The sequence below is a fragment of the Notamacropus eugenii genome, chromosome 3 (assembly GCF_028372415.1).
Source record: "Notamacropus eugenii isolate mMacEug1 chromosome 3, mMacEug1.pri_v2, whole genome shotgun sequence".
Lineage (NCBI taxonomy): Eukaryota > Metazoa > Chordata > Mammalia > Diprotodontia > Macropodidae > Notamacropus > Notamacropus eugenii.
Window position 1 is genome coordinate 211,862,977 of NC_092874.1, and position 24,522 is coordinate 211,887,498.

Sequence of the window (24,522 nt, forward strand, 5' to 3'; positions counted from 1 at the left end):
TTATAGGCTGCCAACATCCGAGGTATCTAAAAACATACTTATCTGAACATCAAGAGATCACTTGGTCCTTATTACAACCCAACTATTGACTATTGGTGTAACCTTTCTAACATGCCATTTCAACTCTATACTTCTCTTTTCTCATCAATGAATTCTTCAGAGTCACTAAGACGGTAGAAAGATAAATAAGAGGCAAACCTTAATGGATCTTCAAGTCTCAGGGTTAAATTAGATAAATTGAAGAAGAAGTTTACCTTTAAGGTGTCTCCCTTTGCAGCCTCTGAATTTCAAGCACCCAGTATTTCCTGGTGCCCAGAACACTCACTGTGGCATTCTATCAGGTAAAGATAACTCCACCTTCTGGGTCTTTCTCTATCCTCATCCCCCAACCAATTTCTCCCCTACAATAAAACTTATTCATCCTGCATCCTGTAGTAAAACCACTATTCATTTCCATAGCACTTTGCTATTTGTACAGCACTTTCCTCAAATTAGATAGGTAAAGAACAGGTACATTTGTCCAAGGACACATATCAGTAGAGGCAAGAACTAAACGCAGGTCTCTTCTCCTGATTGTTTGTACCATATCATGGTGCTTCTCTGATGATGGCAATGGCAGAGCTGAGTTCAAATTCTGTCATATACTTAATAGTTGTAAAATCCTTCCTAATGCCTTGTACCAGTCAGGCCTTGATCTTTACTCCAGGGCCTTCTCCAGAACCTTGCACCAGCCCTAGATATAGGCAGTCCACATACCATGACCTCTGTCTTCCTTCCAGTGTGCTAGCACCTTGTATAGATCTATTCACTTTGTGACTGCTATTCTGTCTCAGGGTCTTCCCAGAAATCTGAGACAACTACCGTTCCCCAGCACCCAGTACCAATTCCAGATCCTGACTTCCTGCCTCTCCTGTCTCTGTCTTACCTTAAAGCCTTCTCAAGAGAATTCCCCTGACGAAACCTATCCTGAATCATACTTCTTCAACACTGCCAACTCTTGACAAAACTGTCCCCAGCCAAAAACTACACTTGTTACTGTCTACTGTGAGATAGGAGCCCAGGAACTTCTGAGTCGCAAAGAACACATCACTACAAGGTTGGATCTCAATGGAAGATGTTGAACAACCTAATCATCTGCTTAATCTCAATGACTCTCTATTCAATCACTGATACTCTACCTAGACTCATTCTTCAATGGTGAGTATATTCCCCTCATACTCTCTTCATCCTACTGATTCTGAACTCCTGGCTGCTGATGTACAAACCCTATTTCCCTATCCCCAAATTACCACTTCCTCAGTTCTACCTTTTCAACCCTACCTCCAAAACGTACCACTCCTAATCTGCTCTGCCCATCCCCTCCACTGTAATCTCTGAAATTTCTGTTCAATAATTTAAAAATTTGCTTTCATCTTAAATCTTTGCCTTTCTCACTTCTTCTATCTTCTTGCACTCACTGTAAACTGATGATATGGTGTTCCTGGCCACCCTTTCCAGTAACATTGAAGTTTTACTTATACTTCTGGCACTGTTCCTGAACCTTGGGTTTTCAAACAATGCTGACTCACCTTGGAACTTCTGTCAATGCCTGGGGACTCCTTACCCTGGAACATTCAACAGTTCCCATGTCTTCTTCAACTTAACACATCCCTTAGTACGGCCCACCCCCTTCTCCCATTGCTGAGTTTCTCCTGGAGTATCCATTTTGTGTAAGGACCCAGGCAAACTGTTATTCCTCTCCTGGCACTGTTTCTGGCTTCTGGACTCAGGTTACCCTCACCTCCCACCCACCTTCGCATAGGTTTTCAGCTCCCTTCTGTATGTTGTTTTCCTGCATTAGAATGAAAGCTCCTTGAGAGCCGGGACTATCTTTTTTGCTTTTATTTGTATCCCCAGGGCTTAGCAGGTGTACCTGGCACATGTCATTGTTGTTGTTCAGTTGTGTCTAACTCTACGTAACCCCATGCACTTTACACAGTAAGTACTTTTAAAATGTTTATTTCCTTCTTCCTTCCCCTCTACTCCCCTCCGCTGCCCTGACTTGCTGGTCATGGCAGGGAAGTTAAAATACTCCTTGCTCCCAGCTGCTGTGTTCAGCCTCTCCCTTGACCATTATCACTCAAAAACTTCTATGCCTTCATTGTTCACACTATCCAAAATTTATCACGCATTCCATGTCCTCATGGACATTATTAATCCTTTGTTGGTCAACTTCATTTGTCAATGAGTTCAGTGCCTGACTCACAGTCTTTCACCTAATCCCTTATATCAGTACATATTGAAAGACTTCAATATACACACTGATGCTCCCTGAACTCTCCCAGTTTCTCAGTTCTTCAATCTATAAGAAGTTTTCATAACTTCTGCTTTTCCTCAGCTACACACAGAGATGGTTATACCCTTGATATTGTCACAAATATTGATGAATTCTGTAAATACTTCATGTGATCATAATCTTTTATCATTCCAGCTTTTCCTATGTCTTTTTGCCCCTAACACTATTCTTTATCCTCACCACTGCCTTTAATCTTTCTTTCCATCTTTCCCAGGCCATCACCTCTTTATTTAGTGAATCAGTTCAAGTGTACACTGTCCTTTCCATTCAAATACCTTGCTCCCTTGTACTACTGCTGACACTATTGCACAGTCCTAGCCCTGGATTACTAATAATCACGTGCTATTGAAAAAAGCTGGAGAAAATCACGAATTCACACTTGACTGGGTCCACTACAAATTTGTTACATAATACATGTAACCCACCTTTTGAAGCATAGCAATCCCAGTATGCACAGCAATGGATGTTCAGGAAAAACTCCAGAGGCTGTGCGTGCAGGAGGTGATTGGTTGGAAATGGTGTGCAGAAAATTCTGGGAAGAAGACCAGGAAGAGAAAGGAATGGAATTTGAGAGGAACTGATACATTTTCCATCTGAAGGAAGAGAAATTTGGAGGTGGGGGATTTATCTCTTCCCCAGCACCTGCATCTAAAGTGGTTGTGAAAACCAATGACTTGAAGAAAAACAGCACAAAGTGCGTGCACGCACATGTGCACGCACACACACACACACACACACACACACACACACACACACACACACACACACACACACACACACACACACACACACACACACCCCTGCTGCCACTTGTTGGGAAAGGTACCAGTAAACTGCTCTCTCCAATATCTCAAGCAGAAAACCTTTTCTACTCCCTGCAGACACATAATCCCTATTGCACTTTCACTGAATGTTTTGTTCATTCTTCCAAACTCTTTCTGTTTTAATTCATGATTCCTGAGACATTGCAACTATTTTTAACAAGCTAACTTTGCCTAGGCAGTTGTTTGAAGAGCACTCAAAGTTTGAAAAACAAACATTTATTAAGTAATTACTATGTTCCTGGAACTGTGTTAAGTTCTGGGGATGCAAAGAAAGAGGAAAAACTCAGTCCCTCAAGAAGCTCACATTCTAATAAAGATTAGCACAATGCCTAGCATAAAGTAGGTGCTTAATAAATATTTATTGTCTGATAGAACAAAAAATATGCAAACTACTATGTCCATTTACATATGTTATACTATATAAGTATAATATTAACAGAATAGATGGAAAGTAATCTCAGAGAGAAGGCACTAACAGCTTAACATTTGGGGAAAGAGGGAGGGAGAGATCAAAAAAGGTATATCCCAAGGCTCTGCCTCTACAGGCCCCCTCCCTCTAATACTATCACACTTAGTGACTTTACAAGGCTTTAGAGGTAAATTTTTAAGTGAGTTTATCATCTCTATGTAGATAATTTCCATGTCTAGCTCCAATCTCTCTCTCCTGTGCTCCAGTTACACATCACCAACGGCTTGTCTTTTGTACATCACACAGTGAATGACTCATGGTCATCTCAAGCTTAATATCTTCAAAACAGAACTCTTTCCTCAAAACCACCCCCACTACCAAACTTCCCAACCATGACTATCAAGGATACCAACATGTTTCCAGTTCCCCAGGTTTGCAACCTAAGTGTCATCCTTGACTCCTTAACTCCCAATCACCTTACATATCCAATCAGTTGTCAAATCTTGTAATATCACAACATTTTCCATGTATATCCTTTTTTCTTCATTCTCACTGCTATCACAGCGGTACACGACCTCATCACCTCCACAGACTACTGCAACAACTTGCTGGTTGGTCTCCCTGCCTCAAAATTCCTCCCTGCTATAATTCTTCATTCACTTAGCTGCCAAACTGATTTTCCTAAAGTATAGATCTGAACATGTCACTCCCCTCTTTAATAAGATCTGAACATGTCACTCCCCTCTTTAATAAATTCCAAAAGTGAGTACCCAGGATCAACTGTGAAATGCATTCTTTGACATGTCACAAACTTTCCCTTTCCAATCTTACCAGTCTTGCTATATTTTACTCCTCTCCACACATTCTATAATCTAGCTATACTGGATTCTGCTGCTCACACGTGACACTTCACTTCCTGACTTTATGCATTTCTTTGTATTCTCAGCACTAAATATAGTGCCCAAAACATAGTAAGAACTTAATAAATACTTACTGATTGACTACATGGTCCTAACAAGTCACCTAATCTCTTTCAGCCTCAGTTTCCACAACTGTAAAATAGCGATAATAACACCCACATCACATAGTTGTTGTGAGGTTCAAATGAGATAACATATGTAAAGTTCTTTGCAAACTTTAAAGAGATGTATAAATACAGCTATCACTATTATTTGTTCAAAGGTATGATTGGAAAAGGACCTGTGAATTGTTCTAGGCCAATGCCTTAATTTAATAGAATAGTAAACTGAGTTTCAGAGATAGCAATTTATTCCAGGTCTTATGAATAATAATACTAATTCAAATTATGACAGATTTCAAATCTAGGTCTTTTAACTTCAAATTCAGCATTTTTCCTAAATACAACATACTATATCTTTTTTGCATATTTTTCTTTCTTACAAAATATTGTCCATTCTCCATTTAAGTTGCATTTCACTAATCAATGAAGTCATTCTGATACATATATTATTTTCCTGTTGATGAATGGGTCCAGCTACCTAATGTAGTTCCACTTAACAGGAGTTTTCACCAGAAGTTTCTAGCATTACTTCATGTAGGTAGAAGACCTGAGATGGAAAGAGGAAGGAGGAGTGGAGTAAAGAACATAGAAGCCTCTGGGTGAAACAGATGAAGGGTTCTTCAGCTCTTGAATAAATCATCTCAATCAGGTGAAGAAAAGAGGGCCTAAAAATCAACTAAACTGCTAAACTATAACGCCTTTACATCATTTGGCTTGATTAAATACTTGAGGTATTCTTTTACAGTATTTGGATCCTTTATTCCAGGGAAACGATATATCTTCTTATACTGAAAAATTTCAGTTCATTACTCTTTAATGCTAATAAATGTGCAATTGATTTCAATGCAGGCCAATAAAGGTATCTGCTGAGAAGGGGCATTCAGGATTTTCACTTTTCATTTTACTTGATTTGTGCAGATAAAAGAAAGCAGAAATCAGTAAACTGACAAGGTTTTTTTAAATAACAGAATTGAAAAGAGAAGTGTACCTATTTGCATATATTTATGTGTGTGTATGTGTGTCAAAAAGAGAGAGAGAACTTTTTTAGCAGTCTACAAACTCAAACCAGCAACTTTCCAATGTCTACCTATCCTGCCCCAAACATTCTTCCGACCTTTAATCTCACATCTCCAGTGGTCTCACAGGTACCTCGAACGGGACATCCAGGAAATATCTTAAACACATTATGTCCAAAATGGAATTAATTTTCTTTCACACTAAGCCATACCCCATCCCTTCCACCTTCCCTGTTACTGTAGAGGACAACACCACCCTCCTAGGCCCACAATCTAGAGTCATCTTCAATTTCACACTATCTCTCATTACCTACATCCAAATTTGATGCCAAGCCTTGTTTTCACACTAGAAACATCTCTCAAATATGCCCCCTTGTCTTCTCTGACACTGCCACAACTCCAGTGTTGGCCCTTATCACTTTGTGTCTGGATTTTTTCAATAGCCTGCTGATGAATCTGCCAGCCTTAAATCTATCCTCACTCCAACCCATTTTCCATTCAACCACTAAAGTGATTTTCCTAAAGTTCATTTCCAATCATGTCACTTCCTGCTCAATAAACTCCAGCCCCAGCTAAAGTCTCATCTACCTCAGGAAGCCTTCTCCAACTCCTCTTAATTCCAGTGCCTTCCCTATGTTAATTATTTCCTAGTTATCCAATAAATAGTCTACTCTCTCTATATATTTGTTTGCATATTGTCTCCTCAATTTGTTTGCAGGCTCCTTGAGGACAGGAACTGTCTTTTGTCTCTTTTTGTGTCCCAGCCTGGCACATTCTGCTCTAGCTCACTATTTTAACTGTGTGTATCTTTGTGTTTCAAGTGTATTTCAAGTGTATTTCTTGTAAACAACATATTGTTGGATTCTGGTTTCCAATCCATTTTGTTATTCTCTTCTATTGGTGAGTTCATCCCATTCACATTCACAGTTATGATTACTGTATTTCGCTTTATCCTATTCTTTTATATTTATCCTTTTCTATTTTTATACTATCCCCTCCTCAGGAGTCTGTTTTGTTCCTGACCCCTCCCTTTCTCTTAACCCCTTTCCCTGCTACTTCCCTATTGTGTAAAATGAATGTCTGTATATTCTTCCCTCCTTGAAACAATTCAGATGAGTGAGGTTCAAGTATTCCAGAACTATCAAGTGAAGGAGAAAATGCTGCAAGCAGCAAGAAAGAAACAATTTAAATGTCTAGGAACTACAGTGAGGATTGCACAGGACTTTGCAGCTTCTACATTAAAAGACTGGAAGGACTGGAATATGATATTCTGTAAGGCAAAGGAGCTTGGACTACAACCAAGGATCATTTACCCAGCAAAATTGAGCATAATATTTCAGGCAAATTTTCAGACATTCAGTGAAATAAGGGATTTACAAACCTTCCTGATAAAAAGAGGGGAGCTCAATAGAAAATTGGATCTTCAAAAACAAGTCTCAAGAGAGGCATAAACACGTAAACAGGGGGTAGGGGGAATTTGTAATTCAATATGGGCAAAGTGTTCACATTCCTATATGGGAAGATGATACTTGTTAATCTTGAGAATTGTATATTTACTATGATATTTAAAAGGATATAAATAGATAGAGTGGGTATAAATTAATTGATGTGATGATAAAAAAAGTGATTAAAGGGTGCAAAGGGATTGTAACAGAAGAAGAAAAAAGGAGGAGGCAGAAAAAGATAAATTACGTCACAGGAAGAGATACAAAAACATATTATAGTAGAGGGAAAGAAGGAGGAAGATGAGCATTGTTTGAGATTTAGTCTCATCTGATTTGGTGCAAGGTGGGAACAACATACTCAGTTAAGTACGGAAATCGAACTTGCCCTATAAACAGTACGAGGGGGAAGGGGAAAAAAAGGTAAGGGAAGTTAAAAGGGGAAGAAGAAGTAGTAAGAGAAAAGGATAATAAAAGGGAAGGGGCTCATAGAAGGGAGAGAACACTGAGGGAGTCTTTGGTCAAAAATAAAACTCTACTGTGAAGGGGAAGGGAGAAGGGAGAAATAAAAGCATAAACTAGGGAAAACAGGATAGAGAAAAGACACAGATAGTAATCATAACTGTGAATGTGAATGGGATGAATTCTCCCACAAAACGGAGGTGGAGAGCAGAACGGATTAAAAACCAGAATCCAACAATATGTTTGTTTACAAGAAACATATTTGAAATGGGGGATACACACAGGGTAAAGAAAAAAGGTTGGAGAGAATATATTATGCTTCAGCTGATGTAAAAAAGCAGGAATAGCAATCCTAATCTCAGACAAAGCAAAAGCAGAAATAGATCTAATCAAAAGAGATAAGGAAGGAAACTATACCCTGCTAAAAGGCACCATAGACAACGAAGCAATATCATTACTAAACATATATGGACCAAGTGGTATAGCATCCAGATTCTTAGAGGAGAAGTTAAGGGAGTTACAGGAATAAAGACAGCAAAATGATACTAGTGGGGGACCTCAACTTCCCCCTCCCTCAACTTGATAAATCTAACCTCAAAATAAACATGAAAGAAGTTAAGGAGGTGAATAGAACTCTGGATAACGTAGGTATGATAGATCTCTAGAGAAAATTCAATGGGGACAGAAAGGAATATAACTTTTTCTCAGAAGTACATGGTACATAGACAAAAATTGACCACATACTAGGGCAAAAAAACCTCACAATCCAGTGCAGAAAGGTAGAGATATTCAATGCATCCTTTTCAGATCATAATGCAATAAAAATCATGTGTAATAAAGGGTCATGAAAAGACAGAACAAAAATTAATTGGAAACTAAATAATCTAATCCTAAAGAATGGGTGGGTCAAAAAGAAATCACAGAAACAACCAATAACTTCACTTAAGAGAATTACAATAATGACACAACCTACCAAAACTTATGGGATGCTGTGAAAGCAATTCTCAGGGGAAGTTTTATATCATTGAATGCCTATATGAAGAAGATAGAAGAGATAAATGAATTGGGCATGGAGCTAAAAAAGCTAGAAAAGCATCAAATTGGAAATTCTCAAGTAAATACCAAATTAGAAATAGTGAAAACCAAAGGAGAGATTAATAAAATTGAAATTAAGAAAACTGTTGAACTAATAAATAAAAATAAGAGTTGGTTTTATGAAAAAAAAAACAATAAAATTGATAAACCATTGGTAAATTTGATTAACAAAAGAAAGAAGAAAACCAAATTACCAATATCAAAAATGAAAGGGGTGAACTCACTTCCAATGAGGAGGAAATTAAAACAATAATTAGAAATTACTTTGCCCAACTGTATGCCCACAAATTTGACAATCTACAGGAAATTGATGAATACTTTAAAAAAAATATTAATTGCCAAGATTAACAGAAGAGGAAGTTAAATACTTAAATAACCTCATCTCAGAAAAAGAAATTAAACAAGCCATCAATGAAATCCCTAGGAAAAAATCTCCATGGACAGATGGATTTACAGTTGAATCCCATCAAACATTTAAAGAACAGTTAATTCCAATACTATATAGACTATTCAGGAAAACTGGCAAAGGAGCCCTACCAAATTCTTTTTATGATGCAAATATGGTTCTGTTATCTAAACTGGGAAAAGCCAAAACAGAGAAAGAAAATTATAGACCAATTTCTCTAATAAATATAGATGCAAAAATTTTAACAAGATATTTGTAAAAAGATTACAGCAACTTATCATGAGAACAGCAAATTATGATCAGGTAGGATTTATACCAGAAATGCAGGGTTGGTTCAATATTAGGAAAACTATTGGCTTTATTGATTGTATCAACAACAAAACTAACAGAAACCATATAATTATCTCAATAGACTCAGAAAAAGCTTTTGATAAACTACAACACCCAGTGAAAACACTGGAAAGCCTTCCTTAAAATAGTAAGTAGTATCTACCTAAAACCACTGGCAAGCATTATATGTAATGGAAACAAGCTAGACGCATTTCCAGTAAGATCAGGGGTGAAACAAAGATGTCCATTGTCACTACGGGTATTCAATATGTTACTAGAAATGTCAACTTTAGCAATATGAGAAGAAAAATAAATGAAATCAATCAGAATAGGCAAAGAAGAAACTAAATTTTCACTCTTTGCAGATGATATGATGACATACTTAGAGAATCCTAGAGAGTCAAGTAAAAAACTACTTGAAATAATAAACAATGTTGGCAAAGTTGCAGGTTAAAAATAAACCCACACAAATCTTCTGCATTTCTATATATGTAACAAAACCCAACAGCAAGAGATAGAAAGAGAAATCCCATTTACAGCTAGGTTAGACACTATAAAATATTTCGGAGTCTACCTGCCAAAACAAATCCAGGAACTATATGAACACAATTACAAGACACTTTTCGCATAAATAGCTAGATTTAAGTAATTGGAAAAGCATCATTTGCTCGTGAGTAAGCTGAGCTAATACAGTAAAAATGAAAATTCTGCGTAAGTTAATTTATTTCTTCAGTGCCATACCAAACTACCAGAAAATTATTTTCTAGAGATGGAAAAAATATATCAAAATTCATCTAGAAGAACCAAAGGTTCAGAATATCAAGGGAATTAATGAAAAGAAAGGCTAGGGAATGTTACCTAGCCATACCAGATTTCAAATTGTATTACAAAGCAGGAATCATCAAAACCCCTCTGTACTGCCTAAGAAATAGAGGGATAGATCAGTGGATTATGTTAGGTACTCAAGACACAGTAGTCAATGAATATAGCAGTCTACTGTTTGATAAACCCAAGGATCCCAGCTTCTGGGATAAGAATTCACTGTCTGACAAAAACTGCTGGGACTGCACAGAGACCAATGGCTGACACTGCACATAAGAATAAAGTCCAAATGGGTACATGATCTAGGTATAAAGGCTGATACTATAAACAAAGTAGGGGAGTAAGGGATAGTGTATTTGTTAAATTTATGAAGAAAGGAGAAATTTATGACCAAACAAGAGATAGAGAACATTATTAAGTGTAAAATAGATAATTTTGATTACATTAAATTGAAAAGCTTTTGCACAAACAAACCCAATGCAACCAAGATTAGGAGGGAAGCATAAAACTGGGAGAGAATTTTTACAACTAGTATCAGTGACAAAGGCCTCATTTCTAAAACATACAGAGAACTGAGTCAAATTTATAAGAATACAAGTCATTTCCCAATTCATAAATGGTCAAAGGATATGAACAGGTCTTTTTCAGAGGAAGAAACAAAAGCTATCTATAGTCATGAAAAATATTCTAAATCACTGTTGATTAGAGAGATGCAAATCGAAACAACTCTGAGGTACCATATCATACCTATCAGAGGGGTTAATATGACAAAACAGGAAGATGATAAATGTTAAAGAAGATGTGGGAGAGTTGGAAGACTAATACATTGTTGGCAGAGCTATGAGCTGATCTAACCATTCTGGAGAGCAATTTGGAACTATTCCCAAAGGGTTACGAAAATGTACATACCCTCTGACCCATCAAAATCTCTTCCAAGGTTGTATCCCAAAGAGATCATAAAAATGAGAAAAAGTCCCACATGTACAAAAATATTTATAACATCTTTTTTTGTGGTGTCCAAGAACTGGAAATCGAGGGAATGTCCATCAACTGGGGAATGGATGAGCAAGTTGTGGTATATGAATGTAATGGAATACTATTGTGCTATAAGAAATGATGAACAGTCAGACTTCAAAAAAACCTGGAAAGACTTATATGAACTGATGCTGAGTGAAATGAGAACCAGGAGAATATTATGCATAGTAACAGCCACAATGTACAAGGACTGTTTCTGGTAGACTAAGCCCTTCACAGCAATGCAAGGACCTAAAACATTCCAAAGGGACTTGAGGAAAAATGCCATCCACATGCAGAGAAAAACTATGGAATTGGAATGCAGAATGAAGCAGACTGTTTTCTCTTGTGTCATGTTTTGTTTGGGCTTTTCTCATGGTTTCTCCCATTCGTTTTAATTGTTCTATGCAATATCACTAATGTGAAAATGTGTTTAATAATAACGTATGTGTCAGGTCAGAGCCAAGATGGCAGAGTAGAAAGACACACATATGCAGGCTCTCCCCACACAGCCCATAAAATACCTGCAGAGAGGGACTCTCAACAAATTATGGAGCAGCAGAAGTGGAGAACAACAGAGTGGAGATTTCCAGCCCAGGGTGACCTGAAAGGCCCATGGGAAACATCTCTTGCATCAGACGCAGAGCAGAGCACAGCCCAGCCTTGACTCCAGCACAGTGTGGGCTTGTGAACAGCCCTTGGAGGCATAATCCCCAGTCACAGTAGCAGCAGTTTGCAGATTCCTCAACTCACAGGCTCTAAAGGTCAGTGACGGGGTTTTTTCAGCTGGCCTGGAAAGGAGAAGGGCCTTCCCATGGCTCTGGTCTCAGGCAGCGGCCACAGAGGCCATATTGGGCAGGCGGCAGCAGTTCCCACAGCAGCCCCTACAGCAGCCCACATCCATTGTTGGAGCGTAAAAACTGCTGGGGGCATTGAGGAGCTGAATATTACCTCAGCCCTGTGTAGAAGCCCTGAGGGAACTGATTTTAATCTCACACTGAATGGTGGCTCTGCCCATCCAGCTTATCTGAAAATCAGCCTTCAGTACTGACTTGGTGGAACTGGAGACCAGGTGGCTATGGAGAGGTAACTGCTAAGATTCTGGGCACAAAAATCTCTTTCTGCTACCAGACCAGTGTACATGCTTGATTGTGCCACCTTGAAGGAACTAGATCTTACAGATTCCTAGAGTATACCCTACTCTTGACAAAGGAGTCAAAAGTCAAGTAACTGGTTAGGAAAATACCCAAAAAAAGGGAAAAAAAATAAGACTATAGAAGGTTACTTTCTTGGGGAACAGATATTTTCTCCCATCCTTTCAGGTGAGGAAGAACAATGCTTACCATCAGGGAAAGACATAAAAGTCAAGGCTTCTGTATCCCAAACATCCAAAATAAATATTCAACAGTCTCAGGCCATGGAAGAGCTCAAAAAGGATTTTGAAAATCAAGTTAGAGAGGTGGAAGAAACACTGGGAAGAGAAATGAGACAGATGCAAAAAAAGCAAGAAAAGCAGGTCAACACCTTGCTAAAGGAGACCCAAAAAAGTGCTGAAGAAAATAACACCTTGAAAAATAGGCTAATTCAATTGGCAAAAGAGGTTCAAAAAGCCAATGAGGAGAAGAATGCTTTCAAAAGCAGAATTAGCCAAATGGAAAAGGAACTTCAAAAGCTCACTGAAGAAAATAGTTCTTTCAAAATTAGAATGGAACAGATAGAGGCTAATGACTTTATGAGAAATCAAGAAATCATAAAACAAAACCAAAAGAATGAAAAAATGGAAGATAACATGAAATATTTCATTGGAAAAACAATTGACCTGGAAAATAGATCCAGGAGAGACAATTTAAAAATTATGGGACTACCTGAAAGCCATGATCAAAAAAAGAGCTTAGTCATCATCTTTCATGAAATTATCAAGGAAAACTGCCATGATATTCTAGAACCAGGGGGCAAAATAAATACTGAAAGAAGCCACCAATCACCTCCTGAAAGAGATCTAAAAAGAGAAACTCCTAGGAACATTGTAGCCAAATTCCAGAGTTACCAGGTCAAGGAGAAAATATTGCAAGCAGCTAGAAAGAAACAATTCAAGCATTGTGGAAATACAATCAGGATAACACAAGATCTAGCAGCTTCTACATTAAGGGATAGAAGGGCTTGGAATAGGATATTCCAGAAGTCAAAGGAACTAAGACTAAAACCAAGAATCACCTGCCCAGCAAAACTGAGTATAATACCTCAGGGGGGAAAATGGTCTTTCAATGAAATAGAGGACTTTCAAACATTCTTGATGAAAAGACCAGAGCTGAAAAGAAAATCTGACTTTCAAACACAAGAATCAAGAGAATCATGAAAAGGTAAACAGCAAAGAGAAATCATAAGGGATTTACTAAAGTTGAACTATTTACATTCCTACATGGAAAAACAATATTTGTAACTCTTGAAACTTTTTTCAGTATCTGGGTAGTTGGTGGAATTACACACACACACACACGCATAGAGAGAGAGACAGAGAGCACAGGGTAAATTGAATAGGATGGGATCATATCTTAAAAAAATGAAATTAAGCAGTGAGAGAGAAATATATTGGGAGGAGAAAGGGAGAAATGGAATGGGGCAAATTATCTCTCATAAAAGAGGCAAGTAAATGACTTTTCAGTGGAGGGAAAAAGTGGGGAGGTGAGAGAAAAAACATGAAGCTTACTCTCATCCCATTCAACTAAAGGAAGGAATAAAATGCACACTCATTTTGGTATGAAAACTTATCTTACAATACAGGAAAGTGGGGGAAAGTGGGAGAAGCAGCGTGGGGGGGATGATAGAAGGGAGGGCAGTGGGAGGAGGGAGCAATTTGAAGTCAACCCTCTTGGGGAGGGTCAGGATCAAAAGACAGAATAGAAGAAATGGAGGACAGGATAGGATGGAGGGAAATATAGTTACTCTTACACAATATGACTATTATGGAAGTCATTTGCAGATACGGACTACATTGAATTGCTTGCCTTCCCAAAGAGAATGGGTGGGGAGGGAGGGATGAAGAGAAGTTGAAACTCAAAGTTTTAGGAACAGCTATGGAGTATTGTTCTTGCAACTAGGAAGGAAGAAATACAGGTAATGGGGTATAGAAAGTTACCTTGCCCTACAGGACAAAAGAGAAGATGGGGATAAGGTAAGGGAGGGATGTTAGAAGGGAGGGCAGATTGGTGATAGGGGTAATTAAAATGCTTGGCGTTTTGGGGTGGGGGAAGGGGAGAAATGGAGAGAAAATTTGGAACCCAAAATTTTGTGGAAATGAATGTTGAAAACTTAAATAAATTAATTTTTAAAAAAAGAGAGTGGAGTGGAGAAAGAACTATCTGCCAACAACCTCCCTTAAATTCGGGTACTTTGGCACATCCCTAATTAAAATACTGCGGCTTGAGTTCCCGTTGACAAAGCACTGCATCTAGAGAAAATACTTTCAAGAGTGTTTAAGAGTATGAGTAATACTTTGTGAAGTAAATGGCTTCGGTAGTGCCAGTAAAGATATAAAGTTATACACAATTTCACAGGTCAACTGGGAGTGCTACTGAGATAATTAGCAAAGAGCAATAGAGCTACCATTGGGGTGGGGTGGATTTGCTTCCTTAAGTAGTGGAAAGACTTAATTTTCACAATACTACTGTTAAACTATCTGTTCCATGGTGGGTTGGGGCTGGCTTCTGCCTCCACATGTGCTGACAATCAACCAGAAATCCTTATCTCCACTTTCTACCATCCAGAACTCTCTTTTTCCAAGATAAATCTTTCATTCTGGACTAAATCTGAATAACAGTGAATATCCACATGATATCTCTGATAAAGTGGATGGGGACCACTTTGTTTTATTTTGCACCCAGATTCAAAATTTGAAGAAAATATTTTAACATTGACAAATTATCCTGCTTCTCCCTAGGGATGAGAGTGGTTGGAGATTTGTTTGGGGGAAATAAAAGTGCCATTGGTTCATTAGTTTAAAAAAATAATAATAATAATATATGTGTAGAACTCTTATAAGATTCCATGCCATCTCAGGGAGGGAGGGGGAACAAATTTAAGACTTATGGAAGTGATTGTTGAAAACTGAAAACAAATAAATTGATTAAATTAAAAAAAAATAAATCATAATGAGGATGGTGATGGTGAGTTGACATTAAAACAATTTTTGACCTAACTCTAAATTCCCAAGGGGCCAGCCTTAATGATCATAGATAATGTAATAATATAGTCCTTGGTTAAAAATATTAGCCTTTCGTATCTGCCTTTCCTCCAAAATTGTGGACACTGTCAGTTTGATGTTAATAAAATAAGTACTACTCATAGCAATTATCAATTTGAACTACTACAATTGCATCATCATAATTATGACAAGTTTATGCTATTTACCAATTAATATATTAGAATTTTTAAAATAAACATTTTGCCCTCATCATATTGAAATGATAGTTTTTCACTTTCCAAATTATTTTCTCCATTTTCTTGTCATTCATACTCTTATATCACCACACCATAATGCCTGCTTTTCTATTCTAAATGCTTAGCAAAGTACAAACATGCAAAAGGACAAGCTGAGACAAGGCAATCTGCATTGTTGTACTGCAATCTGCAAATCTTTCTAGCATTCAATTTTACTGAATGCCAGTAAGAAACAAAACAAACACTATAGTTATTCAATACTGGGTAAGAAACAACCTTTTGTTAAAATGAAACAGGGAAAATGAGTTGGTTGAATAGAATTTTGTTTTCGTTCTCTGATCTTTGGAAATATTAGACACATCTCTCTTCAATGCTTGCTATTCAGTTACTACAATGGATATACTAAGCTTAGTTCCAAGTACTTAGATACAAGTATCAAACCATTCAAGAGATGCTAATTTGGTATTATATTAATTTACGGAACATTACAATGAGAAGAAAAATCCTGAGCCTTGCTTCTTCCTTAATAGCAGTCTAGGAATTTACTAAGAATATCCAAACATTCAACTTTTTCTAACACTGGGATGCAGAAAATCTGGCCCTCATACCACCATTACCCATGAGTGCCAAAGAAAAGGTGAGCCCAGGACATGAGTATCACCCTGACCAGACGCACTACTAGTGGTAGCAGCTACAGGTATTTACTGCAAGTGTCCTTCCCAGGAAGGAAGCATTGTGCTTCCTCCCAGTTATCAGTATCCTAGGGCAAATTCCTGTTCCTGAAATACAGCTCTGATACTTCCTAGTTGTCTGACCCTAGGCAAGTCACTTAACCTCTGATTGACTGACAAAAGGTTCCAATGGAGAAGGAAATGGCAAACCACTTCAGTATCTTTCTCAAGAAAACACCATGGATAGCTATGTCTAGGGGGTCATGAAGAGTCAGACATGACTAAATGACTGAACAAAATCTGTAATATGTGCTGAAAGGTGGCTGCTAGGCCTGATATCAGGAACACATCTTCCTGAGTTCAAATCTGGCCTCAGACACTTATTAGCTGTGTGACCCTGGGCAAGTCACTTAACCCTGTTTGCTTCAGTTCTTCATCAGTAAAATGAGCTCGAGAAGGAAATGGCCAACTACTCCAGTACCTTTCTCAAGAAAACACCATGGAGAAGACTCAAATGGGGTCATGAAAAGTCATTCATGATTGAAATGACTGAACAACATCAAAATGGTTTCTTTCTGAAAACAAAATAATGTGATAAGCAAGCAGCAGTTATGTGGCATGAACCCCAGGAGCAAAGCAGATTATCAGTTCCAACATCTAGTCCAGTCTCAAACTTGCATAGGAATAACCAGGGCAAGAATTCCAGATGAAAGGAAGACTACAGTTCTTTCACTCTAAATTAGCAGAGCTTTTCAGCTAGCTGACAGTAGCTGAATGCAGCAGTAAGCACAAGCACAAAGCAGTAAGCAAGCACAAAAGCCTGTTGCTCAGACTCAAGCCAGGAACTTGTACAGAGCTCAGACTGGGCAGACAATAATCAGGTTTGCCCAAGATCATATGACTTAGCTGGGCCAGTTTTTAACTCAGGTCTTTGTTACTCCAGGTCCAGCACTTTACCCAGTGAGTCACCTAGTTGCTTCCTAGGCAAAGGTTAAATGACTTGCCCTAAACCACACAGCTAGTAAGTTTCTGAGGCCACATTTGAACTTAGGTCTTTCTGATTCCAGAACCAGTACTCTATTCACTGAACCATCTAGCTGCCTGATAGAAGAAATATTTAGAAAAGTTGTTAACAGCTTGGCATAAAGGTACAAAATCTTGCTTAAGCAAAAAACTCTCTGAAAATTAGAATGGACCAAATAGAAGCTAATGACTTCATGAGACAGGAAACATTAAGAGAAAATCAAAAGACTAAAAAATAAAAAAAATTAAGATGTAGCAAAAACAATTGATCTGGAAAAGAGATCAAGGAGAGATAATTTAAAGATCATTAGACTACCTAAAAGTCATGACCAAAAAAATAAAAAGCCTAGATGTAATTTTTCAATAAATCATAAAAGAGAACTTCCCAAAATTCTTCAAACCAGGGGGCAAAATGGAAATTGAAAGTCTCTACCAGTTAGTCACTTCCTGAAAGAAATCCCCAAATGAAAACTCCCAGGAACATTAAAGCCAAAATCCAAAGTTTCTAGGTCAAGCAAAAAGCATTGCAAGCAGTCAGAAAGAAAGAATTCAAGTAACAAGTAATCACAGCAAAGTTAATAGATGATTTAGCAGTTACTACCATAGAGGAATCAAGAGCTTATAATGCAATATTCCAGGAGACAAAAGGTACAGGTTTACAACCAAGAATAATGTACCCAGCAAAACAATAACATTCCTGATGAAAAATCCGGAGCTGAATAGAAACTTTGAAATACAAACACAGGACTCAAGAAATCCAAAAAGGTAAACATGAATGACCAGAAGAAACTAAACAAATATAAATTGCTTATATTTCAATATGAGGAGATGATATGTGTGTCCCCTCTGAAGTCTATTATCATTAGGGGTCACAGAAGGAATCTAATTATACAGAGGTCCTGGGAGTGGTTCTATTATATCTCAATGATATTAAAAGAGGAATGAAAATAGAGGAAAAGAAGGAATGGGAAATCATCTCACACAAAATATTGTTATTTGCATCTAGAAGTCTATACAAACAATGAGGATGGGGTAGATGGAGTGGCTAACTCTTGAACTTCACTCTCAACTGAACCGCTCAAAAGAGGAAAGAATACATTACATAGTTGGGTACAGAAATACATTTCATTCAACAGTAAAATAGGTACCTTAGTGCCCCTCAATTTTTTGTTCTATCCCCTGCCTCTTTAGGATATCTACCACTGACCTCTCAAAATTATGTATTACTCCTATTGGCCTTCAGGGAATCTAGGGGACTTCTTTGACTAAAAAGAGGGAATGTGAAGATCAGCTTTGTAATGACTATTCTAACCTGTTAGATATGCCTTTACAGGGGATGTACAACAACCAGCAAATCAGAAGGACTTCTGAACCTCAGAGCTGATGGACATATCAGTGATCCTTTACAAGTGAAATCTAGCCAAATTTGGAGATGCCTGCAGATGCCAGAAACCAGTAGCTTTGACCAATTCAAAAACAACCTTGGGCAGCAGCTGCAGACTCGAGATCTTACTCAGGACTTTTTAATTTTTTGAATTTTTTTTATTCATTTTAAACTTAAATACAAAATGAGAGAAGGGGAAAGAAAGGACATTGCCATGAACACAGCAGAACATGAGAAGATTCAATGTAAAACAAATTTCCATTTCAAGAAAACCTATATAATAAATATTACACATTTTTTCAAAGCTACCCAGCTTTTCTTTGCTTCCTAGTAGGTTTTCTTTTGTTCTCTCTGTGCACTTTTTATTTAATTTCCCCTCCCTCTATCCTAAAGAAGGCCACAATTAATTTCTGATACACACACACACATACACATATACACAGAGAGATATCTATACACATATATACTTACACATATATATGTAAGATCACATTATGCATATTTCCACTTGTCATCTCTTTCTCTGAAGGTGGATAGCATCTTACTACATAACTCCAAGCCTTTCCATGTTTTTCAAAATCAATCAGCTCATCATTTCTATACCACAGCAATATTCCAACCCAATCACATCTTATCTAAGAGACTGTCCACAAAAGCTTTTTTCCCAAATTTTCTGCATTGCTTCTATTCTCTGATACATTTGTTTTATTTATACCAGGAAATTTTAATTTAAAATAATAGAAAATGTCCATTTTACACTTCAAGTATGCTCTCACCTTATAATATAAAGTCTGATACTGCTGAACATGAAGTCCAGAAGAAAAGAAAAACAACAAAAATTCCACTTTGCTTATGCTTACACCTGCTCCAAACCCTCTATTGACCTCCAAACTCGCACCTCCAACTGCCCCTCAGACATCTCAAACTGAATGTTTGAGTAGACATCTTAAAACTCAATATGCCCAAAATGGAACTAATTATTTTTTTACTCTAAACCTTCCCCTTTCCTACCTTCCCTATTACTGTGTCTTCCACATTACTCAGGCTTATAACCTAGAGTCATCCTCAACTTCACATTCTCACCACCCATATCCAATGTGATGCTAAGGCCTGTCAATTCCACCTTTGCAACATCACTCAATATGCTCCCTTGTCTTCTCTGACACTGCCACTAATCTAGTGAAAGTCCTAATCACCTCATGTCTGGACTACTGCAATAGCCTGCTGATGAGTCTCAAATCTCTCTCACTCCAGTCCATCTTCCATTCAGCCATTAAAGGAATTTTCCTAAAGTTAAATTCCAATCACGTCACCACCTCACTATCTCACTTCACACCCACTCAAAATCCAGTGGCTCCCTATTGCCTCAAGAATCAAATACAAACTGCTCTGTTTGGCATTCAAAGCTCTTCTTAATCTAATCACTCCTTTCCAGTGTTCCTTACACATTATTCCCAACACGTATTCTTTGATTCAAAAAAGAGAATTTCTTGGCTCCAGATATTTTCTCTTGCTATCTCCCATTCCTGGAAAGCTCTCCCTCTTCTGCTCTATTACTGAGCTCTCTGGCTTCCTTTCAATTCCAACTAATGGTTCTCCTTCTCTATGAACCCTTCCTGACACCCCTCCCCACTCCCTGGTTCCAGTGCCTTCTCTCTATTATCTTCTGTATATATCTTGTACAGGCAGCTAAATGGTGAAGTAGATAGAGTGCTGGGTCTGGAATCAGGAAAGCTCATCTTCCTGAGTTCAAATCTAGCCCCAGACATTTCCTAGCTGGGTGATCCTGAACAAGTCACTTAACCCTCTTTGCCTAAGTTTCCTCATCTGTAAAATAAGCTGGAGAAGAAAATGTCAAACCACTCCAGTATCTTCACCAAGAAAACTCCAAGTGGGGCATATATGCTCTATATAGCTTGCTTTATTTAAGTTTGCTTTCATGTTCTCTCTGCCATTCAACTGTAAGTTCTTTGACTGTAGGGACTGTCTTTTGCTTCCTTTTGTATTCCCAGGGCTTAGGACAGTCTCTGGAACTTAGTAGGTTAATAAATGTTGATTGACTGATGTATTTCTTGTGAAACAGATATTTGATGGGAAAGAGATAAATCCTTGAACATAAAGCTTGGGGTTCTCCTTTCCTCCAAATAATGTAAAACAGTTAGAAGTTAGTTTGAACCAGATCACACCCCATGGATATAGTTATATTCTAGGTATAGTTCTAGGCTGGAAGCCCCTCGCTCTGAGGAGATACTCCAGCCCTACCCACCTGCTTCCCTTTTTGGCAAGAATTAAAATTTCCATTGGAGATGGGTGGGGGGAGAAGAGACTACAGATATCTATTCTGCCTCTCTTCAAATCACATAGCAACACCCCCATGCCACCTGATGAGAAGGGGAAGGGATTGATGGCCTCACAATACATTGGACTCATCACACAGTGGGGCTTGTGATTACATACATAGGCATGCATAATTATGTCTATTATTTCTACTAGTAAGTTTATCTCACTACTTCATAAGTACTCTATGTTCCTGACAAAATGTACAATTTGCTGTCCCTCTTCTCGCCCTGCTTTCTCCTATGGCTTTGCTTTTACCAGGAGTTCTTAAACTTTTTTGTGTCATGGATCCCTTTGGCAGTCTGATGAGGCCTATGGACCCCTTCTCAGAATAATATTTTAAATGCATAAAACTAAAAATACAGAGAATAACAGAGGAAACCAATTGTACTAAAATAGAGTTATTAAAATATTTTTGAAAGCAAGTTCACAAACCCCAGGTTAAGAACTTCTGACATGCTATTATGTGTGGAATAGCTTTTCCACATCTTTATTTTAATACTCCCCCCATTAGCTCTGTTTGTTAAATTAGTTCCCTTTCCTTCAGCATAATTGTAACTTTATCCAGGACACTTCACTTGATTTTTCATAGTGGAAAATAATCTTTCCTTCATCAAATTTCAAATTGAAGTGTGTAAATAAAAATATACAAAAAAGGAAGAAGGGGTTGGGAGAAATAGCAACACTTGAACCACACCCTCATTTGAACTAGCCAAAGGAAGGAATACACACACACACACACACACACATACACACACACACACACACGCATTTCATTCAACAAGAAAACAGAGAGGAGAGAATGAGAAAAAAATAGATTAAGAGAAGGATTAGTCTAAAGCAAAACTAACCAAGGATGCTGGAATTTGAAGAGACTCAAAAGAAAAGGAAAGGATAAGAATCTGTTTTTGGTCTCTGTGTGATGGAAAGAGAAGAAGGGGAGCAAAATGGAAGCAGAAAAACAAAGCAACACTACTGAGCATGCTAATTCTCTCTCATCACTCTCTTTTTCTTTATAAAGATGTGAAACAGAGAAGGAAAAATACAAGACAAGTGGGAAATACAGGAATAATAAAAATCATTGTGAATGTAAATCAGGTAAACCTACATATAAAATTGAAAAAGTTCACAGAATCCAAAAATATGTTGTTCATTTTTTTATTTAACTTCTTCAATTTATTTATTTATTTAGTTACATTTTAAATTCCAAACTGTCTCCCTCCTCCCTTTCTACCCTACTCTAAAGAAGGTCACCGTTGGACATAAATATATAGAGATACAGACATGTATATTCACATATGTATACATATATATGCATACATACACATGTACACATGTGTGTAAAACCATACTATGCATACTTCTATTTACCAGTTCTTTTTCTGGAGGTGGCTAGAATCTTCCATCCTAGGTCCTTTGTAGTTGATTTTAGTATTTAGAATATTTAGGATACCTTAGTCATTCACATTTAATCTTTGAACAATATTATTATTTCTATAAATGATGTTCTCTTGGTTCTGCTCATTTGACTCTTTATTATTTCATGCAAGTCTTTCCATATTTTTCTAAAATCAACCTGCTCATCACTTTTTACAGCACAGCAGTACTCCATCATAATTACATACCACAACTTGCTTAGCATTCTGCAACTGACAGGTATCCTCTCAATTTCTAGTTCTTTGCCAAAATATGCTGTTTATAAGAAACAAACAAAACAAAAAGTAGCACATGGTTAAAACAAAGAGTTGGAAAAGGATCTATTATGCTTCAGCTGAACTAAAAAAAGTAGGGGTAGCTGTCACTAACAAAGACAATGCAACAGTAAAAATGGATGCAATTACAAGAGATAAACAGGAAAACTACATTTGGCTGAAAGGTACCATAAACCAGAGATTTCAAATTCACAAAAACTCCTGAGTGTGGCCCAAACCAGATTATGATGCAATCATGTCTCCCAACTACCCCATCATGGAAGTGGAAAGTCAAGTGCTATACATTGCACGTGTCTGGGACATTTTCACTGTCTTGATTAGGTATGCCAACATTTTTTTCCTCTATAAAAAAATACTATTTGTCATATGGAACAGATCTCTTGAAAGGGATATTTGGGATAATTATGGTGATATTAGAAAAATAAAATATCATAAAAACCATTTTAAAAAAGAAAAACTGTAATTGGAAAATATTTGAAAGAAAATAATAATAGAAGGTAATCTCAATGCACACCTTGCAGAACTCAATAAATCTAAATAACAACAAACAAACAAACCAAAAAGAAATGAAATACCTGAAAGGAATTTTATGAAAGTTTAATATAATAGATCGCTGGAGATTATTCTGTGGGAATGAAAAGGTCAAAAAACAAATCATAGAAGCAAATAATTTCATTAAAGACAATAACAATGAGACTACATACCAAAAGTTTTGAGATGCAGCCAACACAATCCAAAGGGGAAAATTTTTATCTCTAAATATTTTCAAATATAAAAGAGAAAAAAAAAGAGCAACAAATTGGGAAGAATTTTTTTATCAGAAAATCAACTATTTAAATCCTCCATTTAAACACCAAACTAGAGGTGTCAAAAATCAAAGAAGAGACAAAATTGAAGAACACACACATACACACACACACACACGATGAATCAATAAATAAAACAGGAGTTTAAAAAAATTGATATATAGGTTTTTTTTAAAAATAAGAAGAAAATCAAATTTCCAACAATAAAAAAGGTAAATTCACAACCAATGAAGAAGAGAAAATTATTAGAAACTATTTTCCAACAAATAAAGAAAGAAAACTGATAATCCTAATAAAATAGAAGAATATTTACAAAATTATAAAACATCCAGATTAACTGAACAATAAACAAACCAATCTCTGGGAGGAAAGTTAAACAAGCTATTAATGAGCTCCCCCAGAAAAGTACCCTGGGACGGGATGAATTTACAAAGTGAATCCTATCTAACATTTAAAGAACCATTAACTCCTAATTACAAAAGGTATTTGGGAAAAAAATGAGAAAAAAGTGGTCCTATCACATTTCTCCTATGAGACAAATCTGGTCTTAGACAGTGAAAACACAAAAAGAAAGCTAAAGTATATGCTTAAAGCAAAAATTTTAAATACAAACAAAAAACGTAAATAAAATATTAGCTAGGAGAGTAGAGAAACATAACATAAAATATACATTATAATCAGGTTAGATTTATATCAGAAATGAAGAATGGTTCAATTTTAGGAAAATTATAAGTATAATAGAACACGTTTATAGCAAGAACAAAAAAAAACCACATAATTATATAAACAAAGAAAAAAGCTGTTGACAAGAAACAACATCCATTTTTATTAAAAAAAATTAGAAAGCATAGGAATAAATGGAGATTTCCTTAAGGATAAGTAGTGTCTATCTAAAACCAAGAGCCAGCATTATCTGAAATGGTGATAAAGATGAGACCTTTCAAAATCAGGTGTAAAAAAAAAAATGGATGCCCCC

The 24,522-nt window shown here is 37.0% G+C and overlaps 1 protein-coding gene across 15 annotated transcripts in view; it reads right to left on the reverse strand.

Annotated features, from left to right (window-relative positions):
• TMEM117 (transmembrane protein 117) overlaps window positions 1-24,522 on the reverse strand; it is a 234,518-nt gene that overhangs the window by 184,830 nt on the left and 25,166 nt on the right. The window contains exon 3 of one of the 15 annotated variants that reach the window (XM_072654279.1): window positions 22,654-22,720. The exons of 13 other annotated variants lie outside the window; for them this stretch is intronic. In XM_072654279.1, the coding sequence (XP_072510380.1) occupies window positions 22,654-22,720 (67 nt within the window). Of the gene's footprint in view, window positions 1-2,760; window positions 2,868-22,653; window positions 22,721-24,522 lie in introns of all 15 variants that reach the window. One more of the 15 variants, XM_072654281.1, reaches the window with a different exon arrangement.